Source organism: Monomorium pharaonis, chromosome 3 (assembly GCF_013373865.1).
Source record: "Monomorium pharaonis isolate MP-MQ-018 chromosome 3, ASM1337386v2, whole genome shotgun sequence".
Taxonomy (NCBI): domain Eukaryota; kingdom Metazoa; phylum Arthropoda; class Insecta; order Hymenoptera; family Formicidae; genus Monomorium; species Monomorium pharaonis.
In genome coordinates, this window is record NC_050469.1 from 23,004,487 (window position 1) to 23,020,935 (window position 16,449).

The 16,449-nt window shown below is 31.2% G+C and overlaps 3 protein-coding genes across 8 annotated transcripts in view; 1 reads left to right on the plus strand and 2 right to left on the minus strand.

The window, feature by feature from the left end:
• Nucleotides 1-467: 467 nt before the first annotated feature.
• On the plus strand, nucleotides 468-3,634 carry LOC105832763 (H/ACA ribonucleoprotein complex non-core subunit NAF1). Its single transcript, XM_012673980.3, has 7 exons — nucleotides 468-696; nucleotides 1,164-1,386; nucleotides 1,521-1,860; nucleotides 1,973-2,096; nucleotides 2,222-2,493; nucleotides 2,560-2,711; nucleotides 2,952-3,634. Exons 1-7 carry the CDS (start codon nucleotides 580-582, stop codon nucleotides 3,545-3,547), a joined length of 1,824 nt encoding a protein of 607 aa, XP_012529434.1. The 5' UTR covers nucleotides 468-579; the 3' UTR covers nucleotides 3,548-3,634.
• A 206-nt stretch (nucleotides 3,635-3,840) lies between these two features.
• LOC105832764 (riboflavin kinase) lies at nucleotides 3,841-7,838 on the minus strand. The gene is made up of 4 exons (XM_012673981.3): nucleotides 6,925-7,838; nucleotides 4,392-4,540; nucleotides 4,109-4,211; nucleotides 3,841-3,988 (listed from the first exon to the last, which is right to left on the minus strand). The coding sequence occupies exons 1-4, from the start codon at nucleotides 7,034-7,036 to the stop codon at nucleotides 3,873-3,875; spliced, it is 480 nt and encodes a 159-aa protein (XP_012529435.1). The 5' UTR covers nucleotides 7,037-7,838; the 3' UTR covers nucleotides 3,841-3,872.
• A 2,145-nt stretch (nucleotides 7,839-9,983) lies between these two features.
• The window catches only part of LOC105832759 (serine/threonine-protein phosphatase 2A 56 kDa regulatory subunit gamma isoform), a 37,579-nt gene continuing 31,113 nt past the window's right edge, over nucleotides 9,984-16,449 (minus strand). For 2 of the 6 annotated variants that reach the window (XM_036284148.1, XM_036284147.1), the window contains exons 2-8: nucleotides 15,363-15,677; nucleotides 14,027-14,229; nucleotides 13,145-13,539; nucleotides 12,727-13,060; nucleotides 12,247-12,465; nucleotides 11,805-12,029; nucleotides 9,984-11,721 (exon numbers count right to left, since the gene is read on the minus strand). In XM_036284148.1, the coding sequence (XP_036140041.1) occupies nucleotides 11,557-11,721; nucleotides 11,805-12,029; nucleotides 12,247-12,465; nucleotides 12,727-13,060; nucleotides 13,145-13,539; nucleotides 14,027-14,229; nucleotides 15,363-15,528 (1,707 nt within the window). In that variant the 5' untranslated portion in view covers nucleotides 15,529-15,677 and the 3' untranslated portion in view covers nucleotides 9,984-11,556. Of the gene's footprint in view, nucleotides 11,722-11,804; nucleotides 12,030-12,246; nucleotides 12,466-12,726; nucleotides 13,061-13,144; nucleotides 13,540-14,026; nucleotides 14,230-15,362; nucleotides 15,868-16,449 lie in introns of all 6 variants that reach the window. The other 4 variants (XM_036284146.1, XM_036284145.1, XM_036284144.1 and 1 more) reach the window with 3 other exon arrangements.

The window sequence follows — 16,449 nt, forward strand, 5'->3', positions numbered from 1 at the left end:
AGAATTTGATTGGTGGTATCTGTTTTACATTGCGCATCTGGGACTCACTCGATTGAAAATCTATAGTATACGTAACATAATCTATAGACTTCGGTACTAGCCACTGAAATATACCTACATATGAAATATACTTGGAATGGAATGGACACTGACTAGTCCGACACGGTCCAAGAGAGATCCACGAGACAAGGGTTTTTATCCTTTTTGTTACAAAAGTCACAGAAAAATAAAGGTATAAATATTCATTGTTTTATTCTCTCTACGTAACGTTTGCATGAAACATAAGAAAAAGTTGTTAATAATATGCGCAAGTTAACTTTTTATAAAAACACAAATTTATTTTCATAAAAAAACAAATTTATGTAAAAATAATATCAACAAAAAATATACTGTACACTAAAAATATCAATTCCAGGCCACTAGGATCGCGTCGATCGCGTATTTCCATCATATAAGCTTGTGCTTCTCTCAGTATATTTTCTTTAAGGTCAATGGCTGTGTGTGAGTGACGTATATTTTTTGTGGAGTTCCACGTGAGTTAGGCTTGAGTTAAAAACAAAACTAACAATTAATATAAGCATGAATAAAACTGATCATGAAGAGATATCGACAAACATGTCAGAAGAAAATAAAGAAATACTTCCCAAGTGTCTTCAAAATTTGCAAACATCATCAAATTCATTTTTAGAACATAAAGTAAGAGAAACATAGCAATACCATCCATTGAATAATATAACATGATCAATAAAATGACTTTAGTATATATTTTTGTGAGAAATAAATATTGATACGATAAGCTGAACGCTCATCATAATGTCAGACACAAACAAGATAGAAAATATAAAAGCTGTGATATCCTTAGTGAAAATATTTCAGAATTTTTATATGAATCGAAACACTTCAGAAGTACTGAGAAAATATACATCTTTGCTTAGAATTTTCAAAAATTTTTGTATAATTTCTTTGTATATTATTTTATAAATCAATTTTTTATTTATTAACATGAAATATTAGAATATTTCAGAATTTATATATATAGTTCCAAGAAAAGATGAAGATTTTTAAAATATTTTTGAAAAGTGTTTCAGCGTGTATAAAAATTCTATAAAAATCTTTTACCCAAAGTATTTGATATTACAAATATTCTTTATTTCATTTTAAAGGAAAACGAGATAACTATACATATGGCTGTTGATAAGAATATATCTAATGTTAAACAAGAAACTATCCAAGAAAAATGTCCAGATATTACAGAATGTAATATGTCAAGTAATACCAATATAGTACAAAATAAATGTGCAAATGATCAAGTAATTAATCAAGTTGTGGAAGTAAATATTCATAATAATAAGATGCAAGTAAATAATCTATTGCCACAACAGCAAGGTAAACACAAATATATTGGTTTATTATTTAAAACTTTGTTTATATGAGAAATGAATAATTATTCAGTTTAGCTATACCAGTGTAAATATTGAAGTACCTCACGCATGTATATTTTTTGTTTATCTATTTGACAGATTGTGGTGGAACATCTTCGCTTCATATGATTGCTGTAGAATATAAAGATACTGATTCAGATACTGATTTAGAAGAGATAAAAGCAGATTCTATAAATGACACTGAAAATCAACACACTGTGTTACAGATGCAAAATATACAGCAATATCGTACAGTTGAAGAAAGCTTGTCATCCTGTGAAGAAATTGATAGCGAAGATGATTCTAATAGCAGCATCAATATCAGTAGTAGTAGTAGTAGTAGTAGTAGCAGCAGCAGCAGCAGCAGCAGTAGTAGCGATAGTAGTAGTGATACTGGCAGCGAAAGTGGTTCAGATGATATTGCGAGTACTAATAACAGGTACTATTATTTTTTATAGAAATAAAATTATAACACATATTTATTATATATTTAATTTAAATTTCTTTATGAGTGAAAATAATATAAACTTTTCATATATATTAACTTTTAGAAAGAATGAAAGCAAGATAAATACAATAAAGGAGAAACATATAGAAAGTGAGTTAGATGATCTTCCACCAATAGAAGACTTACATATTACAGTTCCCGAAGTTTTATGTAATCCATTAGGCGAGGTAAAATTAATAATATATACTTGTGAACATTCAAAAAGTTGTAAGATGAATTAATGTCGTAAGATAAAGTAATTTCTAAATGTATAAATGTTTAAATTTTATCTGTGTATTTAAATGTATTTTAGATTGAAAAAATAGTTGAGCAATTGGTAATCGTAAAACCAAAGCCTAGTGAGCCTACGCTTAATCTGGATACAGTTTTATTCGTGAATAGAGGAACTAAAGCACTTGGCAAAATATTCGACGTATTTGGATGTGTAAATGAGCCATATTACTGTATTCGGTTCAATGACGCTAAACACATAGAAGACAATGGCATTAAAGTGGGCATGCAGGTTTATTATTGCCCGAGTAAGACAGAATACACATCCCTCGTTTTCCTGCACGAGTTGACAAAGTTGGTACCTTGACAAATATAATATGTGTTACATTGCAACATATTCAAATAAATGTTTTCTTGTAGAATAAAAGCTTGTGATGCGGTTGGCGATGACGAGCCGCCAGAATTTTCAAACGATGAGGACGAACTAGCGTATGAAATGCTGAAAATAAAGCAGAAAAATAACAAAGATTCTTCTGACAGTAGGACGCTGCATAAACGACAACGACGAACGGGTGAGTGTATTTCAAATTCAGCATTAGTCCATTCCAAAGTACAAGTTGCTAACTTGATCCATTGCTTTTAGTCAGAAACGTATTGACTTCCTTGTATGTAACATGCACTTTTTATAATTTACGGATTTGAATCAAACTTGAACTCAGACCTTCGAGAAAACAGAAACATGTACAGTTTTCTGCGCCACGCTCGTTAATCTTTACAAATAACTAAATAATATACTACTAATTGATTTTTAGATTCTAACAATACAACAATGGGCTGGCAATCAAATCATCCATGGAACAAAAATAGAAATGTCCAATGTCAGAGATATAACAGAAAGAGGCAGCCAAATCGGAATTGGGATCATATTAATTCTGCACAAAACGGCTCATCCTCCTGTAATGAATCTTGGCAACAATATCCATATCAAAATAATGCTTATTGGCAACCAGTGTTACAGAATACACATTCGATGTTCAACGGACCATATGGAGGTTACAGATCATCATATAACGGACATTTGTCACAGTACAATAATTCAAATATTTCGGAATACAGCGTAAATCAATATTATCAAGGTGCCAAACCTAATTTCCAAAGTAACAACATTCAAAGTCAATATCCTAGAATTCCTTTCGGCGCTCCTCCGAGATTAAATCCGCCCGCAATGATAAATTATCAATTTCCTAATGCATCATATCCGTATACAAACATGCCTTCTTGTTCGAATTATATACAACCGCCATTACCGATAACGAATGTCAATGGATATAGAAACTCTTCACCAGCTTGTACGTCTTCTTCAGATACGAAGAATTCGACGAGTGTGGATTTAATTTCACCAAAATGATTTAATGTCTTATTAATACTTTTTCTACTTTCACAGAAAATATTTTTCATTTTCAATACTATGTAATCTGTTAATAAAATTTCAAAATAATATTTGTACATTGGTATTCTCTGATCTAATTTTCTCAAGGTTATATAAAAATATAATTTTATGAATACATTAATAAAATACACACACACACACACAAGTATATGTATATATATGTATATAAATATTTATATAAGTATAATAGGTACATAATATATATGTATAAGTATTTTATATGTAATATACAATTGAAAGCAATAAAAATATTCTCTTGATCTGATTATACTTTTTTTTCTTATTAGTGAGTTGTTTTATTATTGAAAAAGTCATCATTTTTTAACTTGTTTATAACAGGTTCTTCTAATTGACGTTCCGCAATTGCAATATCATTCTTTATCTCTGCGATAAGTTCATCTGCAAAAATAAATAACAAAATTGTTCTCTAATAACAACTGTAAAATAGCCATTTTGAACTATTCGAACGAATAATAATTTACATATATTTTACATTATTATTATGACAGCATTCATTACCTAGAGAGGAAAAATCCCTTTCTGGTCTTATATATCCGCCAATAATAATTTTGAGTTCCTTACCATAGAACTCATCTTGGAATTTATGTAGCAGGTGCACTTCCTATAAAAAAATCAATTTATATTTTAGTACAAACACAAAGATATTTTTCTAGATGTAATAAAATATTTTACATTGTACATAAATAATGATATCTATTATATACAAAATATAATGTAACTTAGAATAATCGAGCTATCTTGAATTCAAATAGAAATTTAGTCTTGAAATTGTTTTACGTACCAGTGACTTTTTCTCATTCTTGTAATATGGATTCCATCCTATGCTTGCGACCATTTTGTAAACTTCCCCGTGCAAAGATGCCCAGCCATAATAAACTCCGGTATTTAGATCCTTTGGCAAAGTATTGACTACGGATTCTGGGAGATTAGCTGATATTTGTAAAAGAAAGAAGAAACATAATTTTTTTTCTGAGCACTTTGTGAGCTGATCATAATCAGTTCTTTAAGAATATAACGTATTAGTTTCTTTATTTTTGTAAATTTTAATTTTACCATATTTAAAAAATAATTATTTCTTGAACAAGGTAAAATTAAAATTTTAAATTAAGTAATAATTATTTTTTAAATAAGGCAACGTATTTGTTTCTTTATTTTTGTAGATAACATTTTTAGCTTTTTTAATTTTAACTTAAAATTAAAAAAGCTAAAAGTATTATCTACAAAAATAAAGAAACGAATACATTGTCTTATTTAAAAAATAATTATTTCTTAATTTAAAATTTTAATTTTACCTTGTTTAAGAAATAATTATTTTTTAAATAAGATAAAATTAAAATTTTCAAAAATAAAAAAACGAATATCTTAATTTTTATAGATAATACTTTTAACTTTTTTAATTTTAAATTTTAATTTTATCTTATTTAAATTAAAATAAAAAATAATTATTTTTTAAATAAGGTAAAATAAAAATTTTAAATTAAAAAAGTTAAAAGTGTTATCTACAAAAATAAAGAAACGAATACATTATATTCTTAAAGAACTCATTATTAAAATTAAATCTTATAAAATATGCATAAAACTAATTACCGATATATAATTAAAAATAATGATGAAAAATATTGTAATACAAAAAATCTAAAATTCAATAAAGAATGCCGAAAAAGTGCTTTTCTATACATTTCGCGTCTCGAATTAAATGGACGCGGCCGTGCTACAACTTTTAGTTTACTATGATAATCAAAATCGGATTGATTTAATTGGTGATTAATTCAATCTGCAGAATCTATTAAAAATTTATTAGAAGTTTATTAAAAGTAAATGTATAATTCGTTTAATCTAATATTTCTATTTCTATATTAAACAACGAAAAATTAATTATTCTATTATTATTGCTTATTTTTAACACATATCAGATTTTTGGTATTCTTAAATGGTCTAAAAGTTTGACTTTTCTCTCAAACAATTTTTCGTTTCTTGTTTATGATTTTTCAGGATTTTTAAATTGAATCTTCTGAATCTTCGATTTTTCTTCATCTAAAAGAAGATATTTTTATTTAAATAAACTCATTTTTTTATAAATCTATTCTGAAATTATATCACTTCTCAGAAGAAACGTAATAATAGTATAAAATTTTATATATTGCAATCGTACCGATTTCTACTATCTAGTATTAAAGTGCTTCGTGCTAATGATTATTAAATTATTTTAATAAAGTTCTTTTTTTTTTTTAAGCAAAAATATTCCTTTAACGTTTTAGTTTTCATCTGTCATTCGCAGCAAACCCATCTCAACTCCACACATGAGCATTATTGTAATAAGCGTTGCTCGCCAAGCGTATCGACCGTTTCAATAAAATTTCATCAAGAGAAAAGTTTTTCTGCTTTTTTTTCTCGTTAAAATATCACGTCACGTCTCGCACATAACGGATCTCGAGAGAAACAAGAGAGCATAAGATGCAAAGAGCGCGTGTGAATTTAATTTAAAAGTTCTATACTAGTTAAGTTATCAAAATTTTAAAAATTACAGATTTCTTAAATTTATTTTTTTTCCTAATCAATAGAAAAATTTGATTGCAAATACCAAAATTTTGATTTCCTCAAATAAGGAAACAGAGAAAATTTGACTATAGCATTACACAGCAAAAATAATTTTTAAACAAGTAAAAGGATCTAAACAAATTTTCGTATTTTATTAGTTTTATTTAATACATATAAAAATTTTATTTTTATTTTTAATGTAACTTCCTCATCAAATTTACAAATAAATACTACAACATGCAATTTTATAATAAGAATTAAGAACAAACAAAAAATTAAATAACTTTTAATATAAAAAACCACTGAGAGAATTATGCTTAAATTTTATACAGATCCAATTGTTATACAGATATCCAAATGTAAAAATAGAATAATATTATTTTAATCTAGTATAATTAAAAAAAAAAAAATTTTTATGGCTTTGAAATGAGTGACACGTGCACCCTTGAAACAAATGGATCTATCAATTTGAAATTCGAAATCGCCACGCTCATATAAAACAAAAGTGAAAAAGAATCCTAACCTCTAACGACGTATTTCAAATAGTGACATGGCGTGCACGTGCGTGACACAGGTATTGATTATGATTCAAGGAGAAAAGAAAGACAAAAAAAGCTTACAACCCTCATAGAGATGTAGGGATCACTCGCGATTATTTGTTAACGACAGAGAGAAGTGCGTCATCAAATGTGTTACGTTCGATATGTCACAATCGATACTTGATGTTCCGTTGATTCGAACACTCATAAGTGTTCGCAGGAGATTGCGAGTGATACCTGTCGGGATGCCGAGCGCCCGGGAGCCCCTGCCGAAGCCCTTGGTGATGATCCCGGACACGAAGTACGGCAAGATCTTGCTGCCCATGATCGCCGTCCGATCGCCATCCATGTCGCCAATGCCATTATTGAGTCGCACTCTTCTGCGGACAAGTCGCGAAAGAAAGCGATAAACGGACAATTATAATAACGTGACGTGGCGTATCCTTGTCAATGTGGTGTGTCATGTCAATAGCTTATGTCAGCGAGAATCCGACACTCGGCCGTGTCCGGTAACGGGACAGCGACGTTATCAATAGATTCCGTTCTGCTATTTGACGCGAATAACAAACCTTTCCTTCCCGCGGCGCCTCCTTTATTTATCTTTTGCAATTTGTACCAATTGTACCTCGCGTACTCTCTTAACTTTTCAGCACTTAGCAAATGAGAATTAATATAAGTAATAGACGTAATACTTTATTAAATTTTTGTGCTCTAATCATAATTTTTATATTAGAAGCATACTTGTCAAAGATATATTATCGAAATGTTTGTAACATTTTATAAAGGAATTTGTTATCATGGAAATTCCTAGAGTTTTCCAAATTCAAAATTTCAAATAAGATTAGAGAATTAATTTTTTAATGCAACTTTGAAATAAATTTATTTTACTTCTAATATTCCTTAATCATACAAAAAAAATCACAAAGAAAAGCCACTTAAATTTCAAATTAAATTTGAAAAACATAGTAAAAATAAATAATATCAATTAAATATGGTACATAATCTATCAAATTGTAAATTCGAATCTAAATCATAATAATTAAACACGCTAATTAAAACGCTGTTTTCTATTATTACTATTTTTTTCATAAAAACGTGAAAATCACAAGGATGTACATAAATATATGTGCCATATTTATTAATCGATGCATTATCAAGAAAAAAATAAAGAGATAATTTTATTAAGAAAAGAGAATTATAATTTTAATTTAAAAGTAAATTTCAAAAATTTTCCAAGAAAATTTTCCTGAATAAAATTTCATAAAAATCCACGATTATGAAGAATAAAAATAAATTTACTGAAAATTCCTGATTTTTCCAAGTAATAAAGCCTTTGATTATATTTTTGATCAATCAAAACCCTCAATTGCATTTTAAAGATTTGCTTTTATGCATTATTTTTGCAAACAATTTAGTTAACTGATATATTAGTATGATGAAGAAAAATTGAAATTCTTAAATCTATTTCATGGATATTATACAAACTATTATAAATCATTTATAATATATCGCATCACATAGAAAATATTGCAATACATTTAAATAACTTTAAAATAATTTAAAACATCGCGTGCGCGCGTGTATTAATATATAATTTTTTGCAAAATATCGCGGACAATCGTTAATTCAGATTTTTAACATTTGCTAAAATATTTCTCAACGTAAGAATGCATTTGCTCTTTTCTCATAATTCTCTTTATTTACTATAAAACTATGTTTTTAACAAATTGCAGATACGTGTACGAAATATCATCGCTCGAATTCGATATTTGATCGCTCGAACGACAAATGGAACGGATGTAACGAAATTGCTCGCAACCACAGAGAGCAATGAGATTTTTCCTCTTGTGGATTCATGTGATACGCTCCATATAATGTTCGGTATAATAAGGGATAGTTTGAATTAATATAAATTAATTTAAATATCACATAGAAAATCCTGTTACAACCGAGATGCCCTCAGCGAAATTATGTTTGTAGAGATTTCACGTCTATGCGATACTGATATTTCTTCTCTTTTCCTTATTTCATCCCTCTGAATTCAGATTGTGACATTATACAATATTGCAATCGCGTATCCATTTTTACAGATATTTTTCTCTTTTTATAGAGTTCCATGTATACGTATTGTGCGCATCTGCTAAAAGCGATTATACACATACATACAGTATTCTGGGCTCGTTAGAAAAAATTAAATAAGATTTGCATATTTAGAAGTAGAATTTAAAAAAATGAAATGACAAGTTTCCCCTTTACATTTTTGCCAATAAATTCGTGTTATAGAAATTCAAGGGAATAACAGAGAAATATAAGCGTTCGGAGAGATGCGCCGAGTTCTTTTAATAATACGCCGAGACAAGCCTTTGGAACTAAAAAGGAAGTATGCGTTCAAAAAATAATTATATTATTTACACGATATATGCAGGTACATGAAATATGCAAACTGCGCACGACGAGGTCTCCTCTTGCCGTATATAAGTGGATTTCAATCGATGACTCTTGAACGCGCTCTTGACGTCGAGAATTGCGGATGGAGAACATTTTATATTCCTATAATTCAGTTCAGTCGAGATACTCCCGATTCTGATTTCCGGCGATTCGAATTCAAAGATTGGAATCTATACAATTTCGACGTATACAATGCACTGCAGACGCGCGAGAAGAAAGAAGGCCCATTTCCGCCCATGCCTGAAAATCTCAGTATCAAATCGAGATCGATAAGATTTAGTTTTCAACTATAGAAATAAAAAGATCTACAGCCGATCTCGGTGATGTTCTCGTCAACAAATAAACGTAGAAACTATCTTTTAGATAGATAACAACATTCAAGTTAGAATACATATATTCTAACTTGGAATATATTCTAAGACGGACAATGAAACATTTAAACTCGGCGAAATTATACCGGTTTTAATTCCCGTTTGAATCTTTATCAGAAAAAAAGATGCACGATTGCGGATGAGACGCTCCTATAATTGTTCTTATATTGCTTTACGCATAATACGTATGAAAGAACTCCCACGACACCATGCAAGATTAACATCTTTATTACATTGAAACGATCCGGCAATTCTATATCCTCTTAATAACGATGTTATTATTAATAGTAATATTATTATTACGATTATTCCTTTCTTTTCCGGTCTTCTACGATTCGACTTAAGCTTTTGCAGGCATACATATTCACATTCACGGAGACTATCTGATTCGATGTCTTTTGGAGTTGCTGCATGTGTACAAGAATTCTTGTCCTTTTTCTTTTTATCTTTCTCTGACACGTGACAATATTGTTTTTTCTAAGAAATGCATGATTTATTATTGATCTAATTTAGGAATTGTAGATTTTCGGATAGACTAAACAAATTCAAGGCATTTTGCCACATGTACCAGCTACTACATTATTACTATTACCCTATTTTCGTCATTATTCGTCTCGTTACTATATAAAAATAATACAATAACTAATAATTATAATATTTATACTACTAATTTAATGATCAATTAGCTGAAATGGCCATTCTTCTCTTTCTCTTCTTGAATAAGAATAATTAATAAGTAAATAATCTTTAAATCTATCTCCGCAGTTTTAATTTCTAATATTTAATAAGTGCTTATCATATCTATGTTCAACAAGGTATCCTCGACAATTATTAACGTAACAACTTGCCAGCAGCGCAAGGACTAAATTGTATTTTAATCCTTCTTCCTCTTTTGTTTTTATTCTTCTCCCTCCTACCTCTTCGGGCCACAACAGTATATTCTTTCAATTAATCTCAAGATCAATGAGTTAACAACGCAACATGTTATGCAAGCATTACTGAAATTCTGTAATATCGATTATATTTGGCAAAGCGACATGTAAACTCGCTGCTTAATCTTGCTGTTCATAGTATATAGGCCTCGCGTGGAGGCATATTCTTTTTTCCACAGGCATCTAGGCACAACAGATACAAAAGTAGTACACTCAGAAGTATTCAGATTTTCTCGTAGCAATCTATTATTTTTAAAATAGCACTATCATATACATCCTAAGATAACGCGCGCATTGGCGTATATATTCTTCTCCCTCGCGTCTCCATTTATTTGTTTCTTTTTACTACAACGAGCCTGTAGTGTTAAAGCAAGTACGTATATTTATATATGTATACATCATTTGCACATAAATGGAAACGCGTCATTCGCAAGAATGTTAACACAACAAGCTCGCATAGCGCAATAGTATGGGTTATAACATCGAGAGCATACGTGTATATGTCTTCGATCACATTCCCGCATAATCCTCATCTGTATATAAAATTTCTTGTAGAATAGAACTGAATCCAGTACAACCGTAGTATCCACAATTAAATCTCGCATTTACGTACATTATCCATATATTATCTTATTGTTGAGACATAGCAGAGGGTAGCGCATCAAAGTGCTTTCGGTGATGATGATCCTATGAGTAACGTATTTAGGGCCCTTCTCGCTTACTACATGCGCGGTTTTTTTTATAATGATACTCTTATAGATCCTCTCAACTGTAATGTTTTTTCTCTCAAAAATGAAGAAATAAATATAACACATTTCTAAGTGAAGAATGAATTTCTTCTTGAAGAAAGCTCCTACCAGTACCTATACATTGTGTCTTTGAATCGCACGATATGTGCGGCGGGATAGTATAGAATTCTTTTTTCTTCTATTTAAAAAAAGCAAAATCGATCATGTGATATACATTGAGATGATAATACATTATTGATTTCGCATAATGTGGGACTCTCAACCAAATCATTTATATTCTTATCGCCGTTTTCCCCTTCAGAAAGAAAACTAACTTCCAATGTTGCTACAGCAAAACAAAGGATACATAGGAAGGGGTTGTGGTAGAGACTAGCAATTATTGGGATCTGGCGGCGTAACAAGGTATTCATCGGCGCGTTTATGGTCAGACAATGCTCGCATTGTGTACGAATCTTGTGGCAAATCGCTTTTTCTTCGTAAAAGCGGTTTCACTTTATTCACGTTTGTCATTTTCTTCGCCTGTGTACCAAAACACTTGTTTAAGACATCAAAATATTCAACTCACTTTAAATAATACAGCATTAAAAAAAAAAACATCGATAAATATCAACTCATACCTCGTTAGCTTTAGCTTCAATTTTCTCCAAGGTAAGCGGAGTTTGATCCGTTTCACCATCTTCATCAGGCGGTGAATTATCTATATGTTGTCCTGATGTGTAGGATGTATTATTCGTTGTGCCTTTAATTGTGATATTATAGTTTGGATGCCTCATTGCAAGCGCCTCCACACGCATCCATGCTTCATCTCTATCTTTCATGAGCTTTCGTTCTCTTTGACGTTCCTATGAAATTTTGGAATAAATGTTATTAACACTTTAATCTTTCTACAAGATAAAATCAACGCCGTGTAACTTTGAGATTATAACTGATTTACCTTAAATTCGTTAAAATATATTCGTCATTTTTATTTAATCCTAATATAATTAATTAATTTAATGATTTATCTACACAGTGTATGTATCCTGAAAATGTAAATAATTGTCTCTACAAATATAATACCTGATAGTATTGTGTTGTACATTCGTCGAATACTTTTTGATTCATCTCCATGAAAAGTTTCAGGGCATTGTAAATTAAACCGTGAATCGTCTTGTTCCAATGGTTGCGGGAATTTCTATAAAAAGCTGGGTACATTATCGGTAAAATGACGGAATAATTGTCCGATATCAAGGACATTATGTATTCATTATTCCAATAATAGAGAGCTCTTTCCGCCACCTGAAACAACAAGTGCGCTCAAGTTAGACCTTGTACGGAGAAATAATGTGGCTCCATATGAAAGTGATAAACTCGTAAATGACAAGTTGCGAGTTCAAGCCCATATCTCGTATATATACAGATTCTTAATTTCTTCTAAAATCTTTACTATCTAGGGAAAGAATAATAAGCCTTTTAGACTGCAGTGCTGGGGCTTTAGGCACCACCTTTTTATTATTATTAGACTTTGCACAAAACAAAATAACAAAATTGCATACTTGCCTGGAAATGTGGTGATGACACGCATTTGGCTAATTGCCTAAATAACGGATCCATGACTTTTTGAAATTCGGCTGGTTCAATGACGTCTAGGATTTCTTCAAGCTCATTCAAGAACATAACTTCTTTAGGGGAATGTGTTTTTGGCCAGAATTTCAGCAGATTTCTAATTACGGGTTCCGTCAATGATGGATCCTTCTCCAGAAATTGAACAACGCAATATGCTAGTTGTGGATGGTATACGGATAATGACTTAGCTTTATGCAACGGTAACAGAACTTTTAACAAAAACACTTTGTGCTCTTCCTTTAGCGGCAGAGCAAAGCCGTTTATAATACTGCAAAGAAAATAAATGTCAATATACATTTCGTAAGATTTCTGAGCAATATGCATTTTACATTCTTATTTAACTTATCATTACCTTCCTAAAATTTCAAGTAGTTCTGCGATGCCGTTGTGATGCTCCGTCTCATAAATAAATCGATAGAAAACATTATTGATCTGCTTCCTAATGTACGCCCTGAGTCCCAGGAATTTCCCGTAAATCCTATGGAGGGTCGTCTTAAGGAAATCCCTCTCTCGCGGGTCCTCAGAGTCAAATAGCTCCAAGAGCTGCAGCACGAACTTTTGATCTATGTAACGCCTTGCTATGGACGGCTGGAAGTCCTGCGATTCCAGCAGCCGCAAAAAGAATTCATAGACGAGCTGCAAATGTGGCCAAGCCGCCTCCAATGTCGGTTCATCCTCTTCCGGATCAAACTCCGCGCCATTAGGATTTGATGATGGCGGTAGCGTCCGGAATAAATTTACGGCAAACTGCAAGAATTGCCTTCGTCTTGGTTAAACCCTTTAACTTTATTCTCTCGTAGTATTATTTTATTTAGATTATGTTTGTATACATATTTCATGAAAATATGAAGATAATATAAATGCTAAGAATATTTTTTTCATTTTTATACAGAATTAATTTCTTAGCATTTACAGTGACAGCTAAACATTTTCATCTAATAAGTAATTCAGGCTGCATTATAAATTAATTTTATATAATTTTTGTTATATAATTATTTTAAAAAACATACTATTCTTGATATTAGATTAGAATATTAGATCTTTATTTGTAAAAACTGTTTATTTTGGCAATGCACAACTTCTCATTAGCCGGAATTTTTGACACAGCCACTATTATATATAGTTTTATATACATAGTCTTGTATATTTCTAATCTGCAAAAAGCTTCAAAATTCGAAAAGTTATCGTGCTCTTACGCGTACAGAACATACATGTATTAGAATGCCGCTCTTACCATATTCACCGCCTCCGGATATATCGCTTCGGTAATAACGTTTTTGTTTTTGGTTACGTACTCGACCATCTCGTGGAGAGCAGTGCGCTTTACCTCCTTCCATTTCAAATCCGACAACGGATCGGATTCGAAGTCGAAGAGAACGCAGCATTGCCGTAGCTTCTGTATAAAAAGTTCCTCTCGCTCGTTTCCCTGTTGTGTTTCTGGAATCAGATAGCCGGTGATTAATCGCGCTGCACTCGGCAGCCCGAATCTCAAGAAGCGAGAGAAACGGTAATAGTATTGCGCCTATTAATCATATTAGTCTACAAGAGAATATCGATGTACGCCAATACGAGAGGGTACATTCGAATGCGTATCCTTTTTGCGTTATCTCATATCTTTTTCTCGGTTTGAATTATTTTGCTACAAATAGCTTTCCCACCTGCCTAACTGACCTTCTTGACACAGATGAGAAATGACTCTTGAAGGAAGTTAGATCTTTGGAATAATTTGTTTCATATATCAGCGTCAAGATATTATCGATTACAAATTCTTATATCGATGTACAATAGTCGTATAATTTTATTCTTGTTATAAAGTTATATCACATGTATAAATGTGCGGAATATTAACATTCGCGATTTTAAAATAAATTTCAGTATAAAATGAGGAGAGAGGGAAAATTAGTTTGACAAAGGACGGCTGATAAGAATGTATTCAGAATGCAACTTGTCACCGATAAACTTGCAGCACGCGATCAAAATCGATGCAATTTTATTCGCTCCTTCTTCGAACAATCTGATTTGCATAGACAGTTATTTCTGATGTTAATCGACCTCCATTTCTTAATACTTGGCACAAAAAGCGCGCTGCCGCAGAATTGCCTTTAGTTAATATTTATGCAAGCTATAACGGCATGCTAGCCGCAGACTTCTAATCTAAAATCTTAAAGGCGCTCCGCTTTTCCCGATTAATCGAGTGGGCTCTGAAAGAAAATCGATAACGACCTTCAAAATATCGCGACTGCAACTGAACGGCATTATTTATCGCTTTCTATTTCTGGCAGTATCTGTAATAATAAATAGGAGTAATCGATTGTCGAATTCACCAAAAGCCGACTGTTTCATGGACATCATCCTCGCACAAATGCTAATAATTTTACTAAACAAAGAAAGTGCCAAATCAATTCAGCGATTTTATTTATCGATGTAATCTCCAGTAATAACAAAATAACCAGACATAGAAAAAGTGTACAATTATTTTTCTAATAAAGTTACGTGCCGTTACAAAAATTTGAGTGTAATTAAATCCGTAAAAGTAATCTGCAGAATTGATTTAAAGAATGGAGTTTTACCGATTAGAAGAGGTTGTAAGGGTTGATACTGTAGCGCGAACGTCACCGGGTAGCCCTTCACGTCCTGTGGCAAGACTGTCGCCAGAGCAAGACCCTGATGAAAGCTGGGGCTTTTGGGCAGTGCGCCGCCCAAGAGAGACGGGCCGATTCCACCCACGTGAACCATCGCGCGATATTATGCTTAGGACCGACTTTACACTCGCACCTTATTCATTGGCGAATCTCTTCGAACACTTTGACTTGGGTAGCACACGTATTGTCTCAGTAATTTCTTTTAATTTGCAACACTTTGGATTCACACAGGTTCGATGTTCGCTTGATGTCAAAATCACGATCAATAATATTTCCTATCTCTGATTTAAATCTTTTTAACACGATGTTAGTTGAAGTTCAACACACACATCGATGAATATTTATTTAAATATTATTATTATATTTAAACCAGTTTTATTTTTTATTGTATTGTTTAAGCAAATGTTGAATTGTCATCGAAAGAGTTTGTCATCTAAGAAATAAAAATAAACGTTCCACGCAATGTACATAAGTATGTCAATTTATACAAACGTGTCCAGGCAAGTTTTATACGATAATAATTTTTTTTTTAATTTCAGCAGCAATATTCTGAATTCCACAAACGTGTATAAATCCGGTAAAATGCCGGTAAACCATAAATGTGTAAGGAAGAAGATCTGATTGTATAAATTGGAAATTTAGTAGATTCAACTAGAAAGATTAAAACAACAAATGAGATATTCTTTATCAAATCCATCAAACATTCTAGCTATAAAATCGAAAAATCAAAAATTTAATCATGATAAGCAGAAAGTTTAATTAATATAATCACGAATTTTGTGTAGACTTCTTATTTTGATAAAACATTTTTCTTGACATAATATCTTCTTTTGTAAATTATTTAATTATTCTCTGTTACACATAGACTACAATATGTGTTTGAAAAATACTATATAAAAAAACAATTGAAAAAGTTTTTATAATCGTCAACTTTCACAGATCTCTTTGTGTTTTAATTATTAAGTTGGCTTATTCAGCTTTGCTAATTTATATATTATTCCCGGATTTTACGGAT

Bases quoted from the DNA above. Each gene is read 5' to 3' on its own strand.
- LOC105832763 (XM_012673980.3), top strand. From the start codon at position 580: ATGAATAAAACTGATCATGAAGAGATATCGACAAACATGTCAGAAGAA. The intron at 697-1,163 runs GTAAGAGAAACA...TTCATTTTAAAG, and splicing joins ATTCATTTTTAGAACATAAA to GAAAACGAGATAACTATACA. The intron at 2,712-2,951 runs GTGAGTGTATTT...ATTGATTTTTAG, and splicing joins TAAACGACAACGACGAACGG to ATTCTAACAATACAACAATG.
- LOC105832764 (XM_012673981.3), bottom strand. From the start codon at position 7,036: ATGGATGGCGATCGGACGGCGATCATGGGCAGCAAGATCTTGCCGTAC. The intron at 4,212-4,391 runs GTACGTAAAACA...ATTTTTTTATAG, and splicing joins AGAATGAGAAAAAGTCACTG to GAAGTGCACCTGCTACATAA. The intron at 3,989-4,108 runs GTAATGAATGCT...TTATTTTTGCAG, and splicing joins AAGGGATTTTTCCTCTCTAG to ATGAACTTATCGCAGAGATA.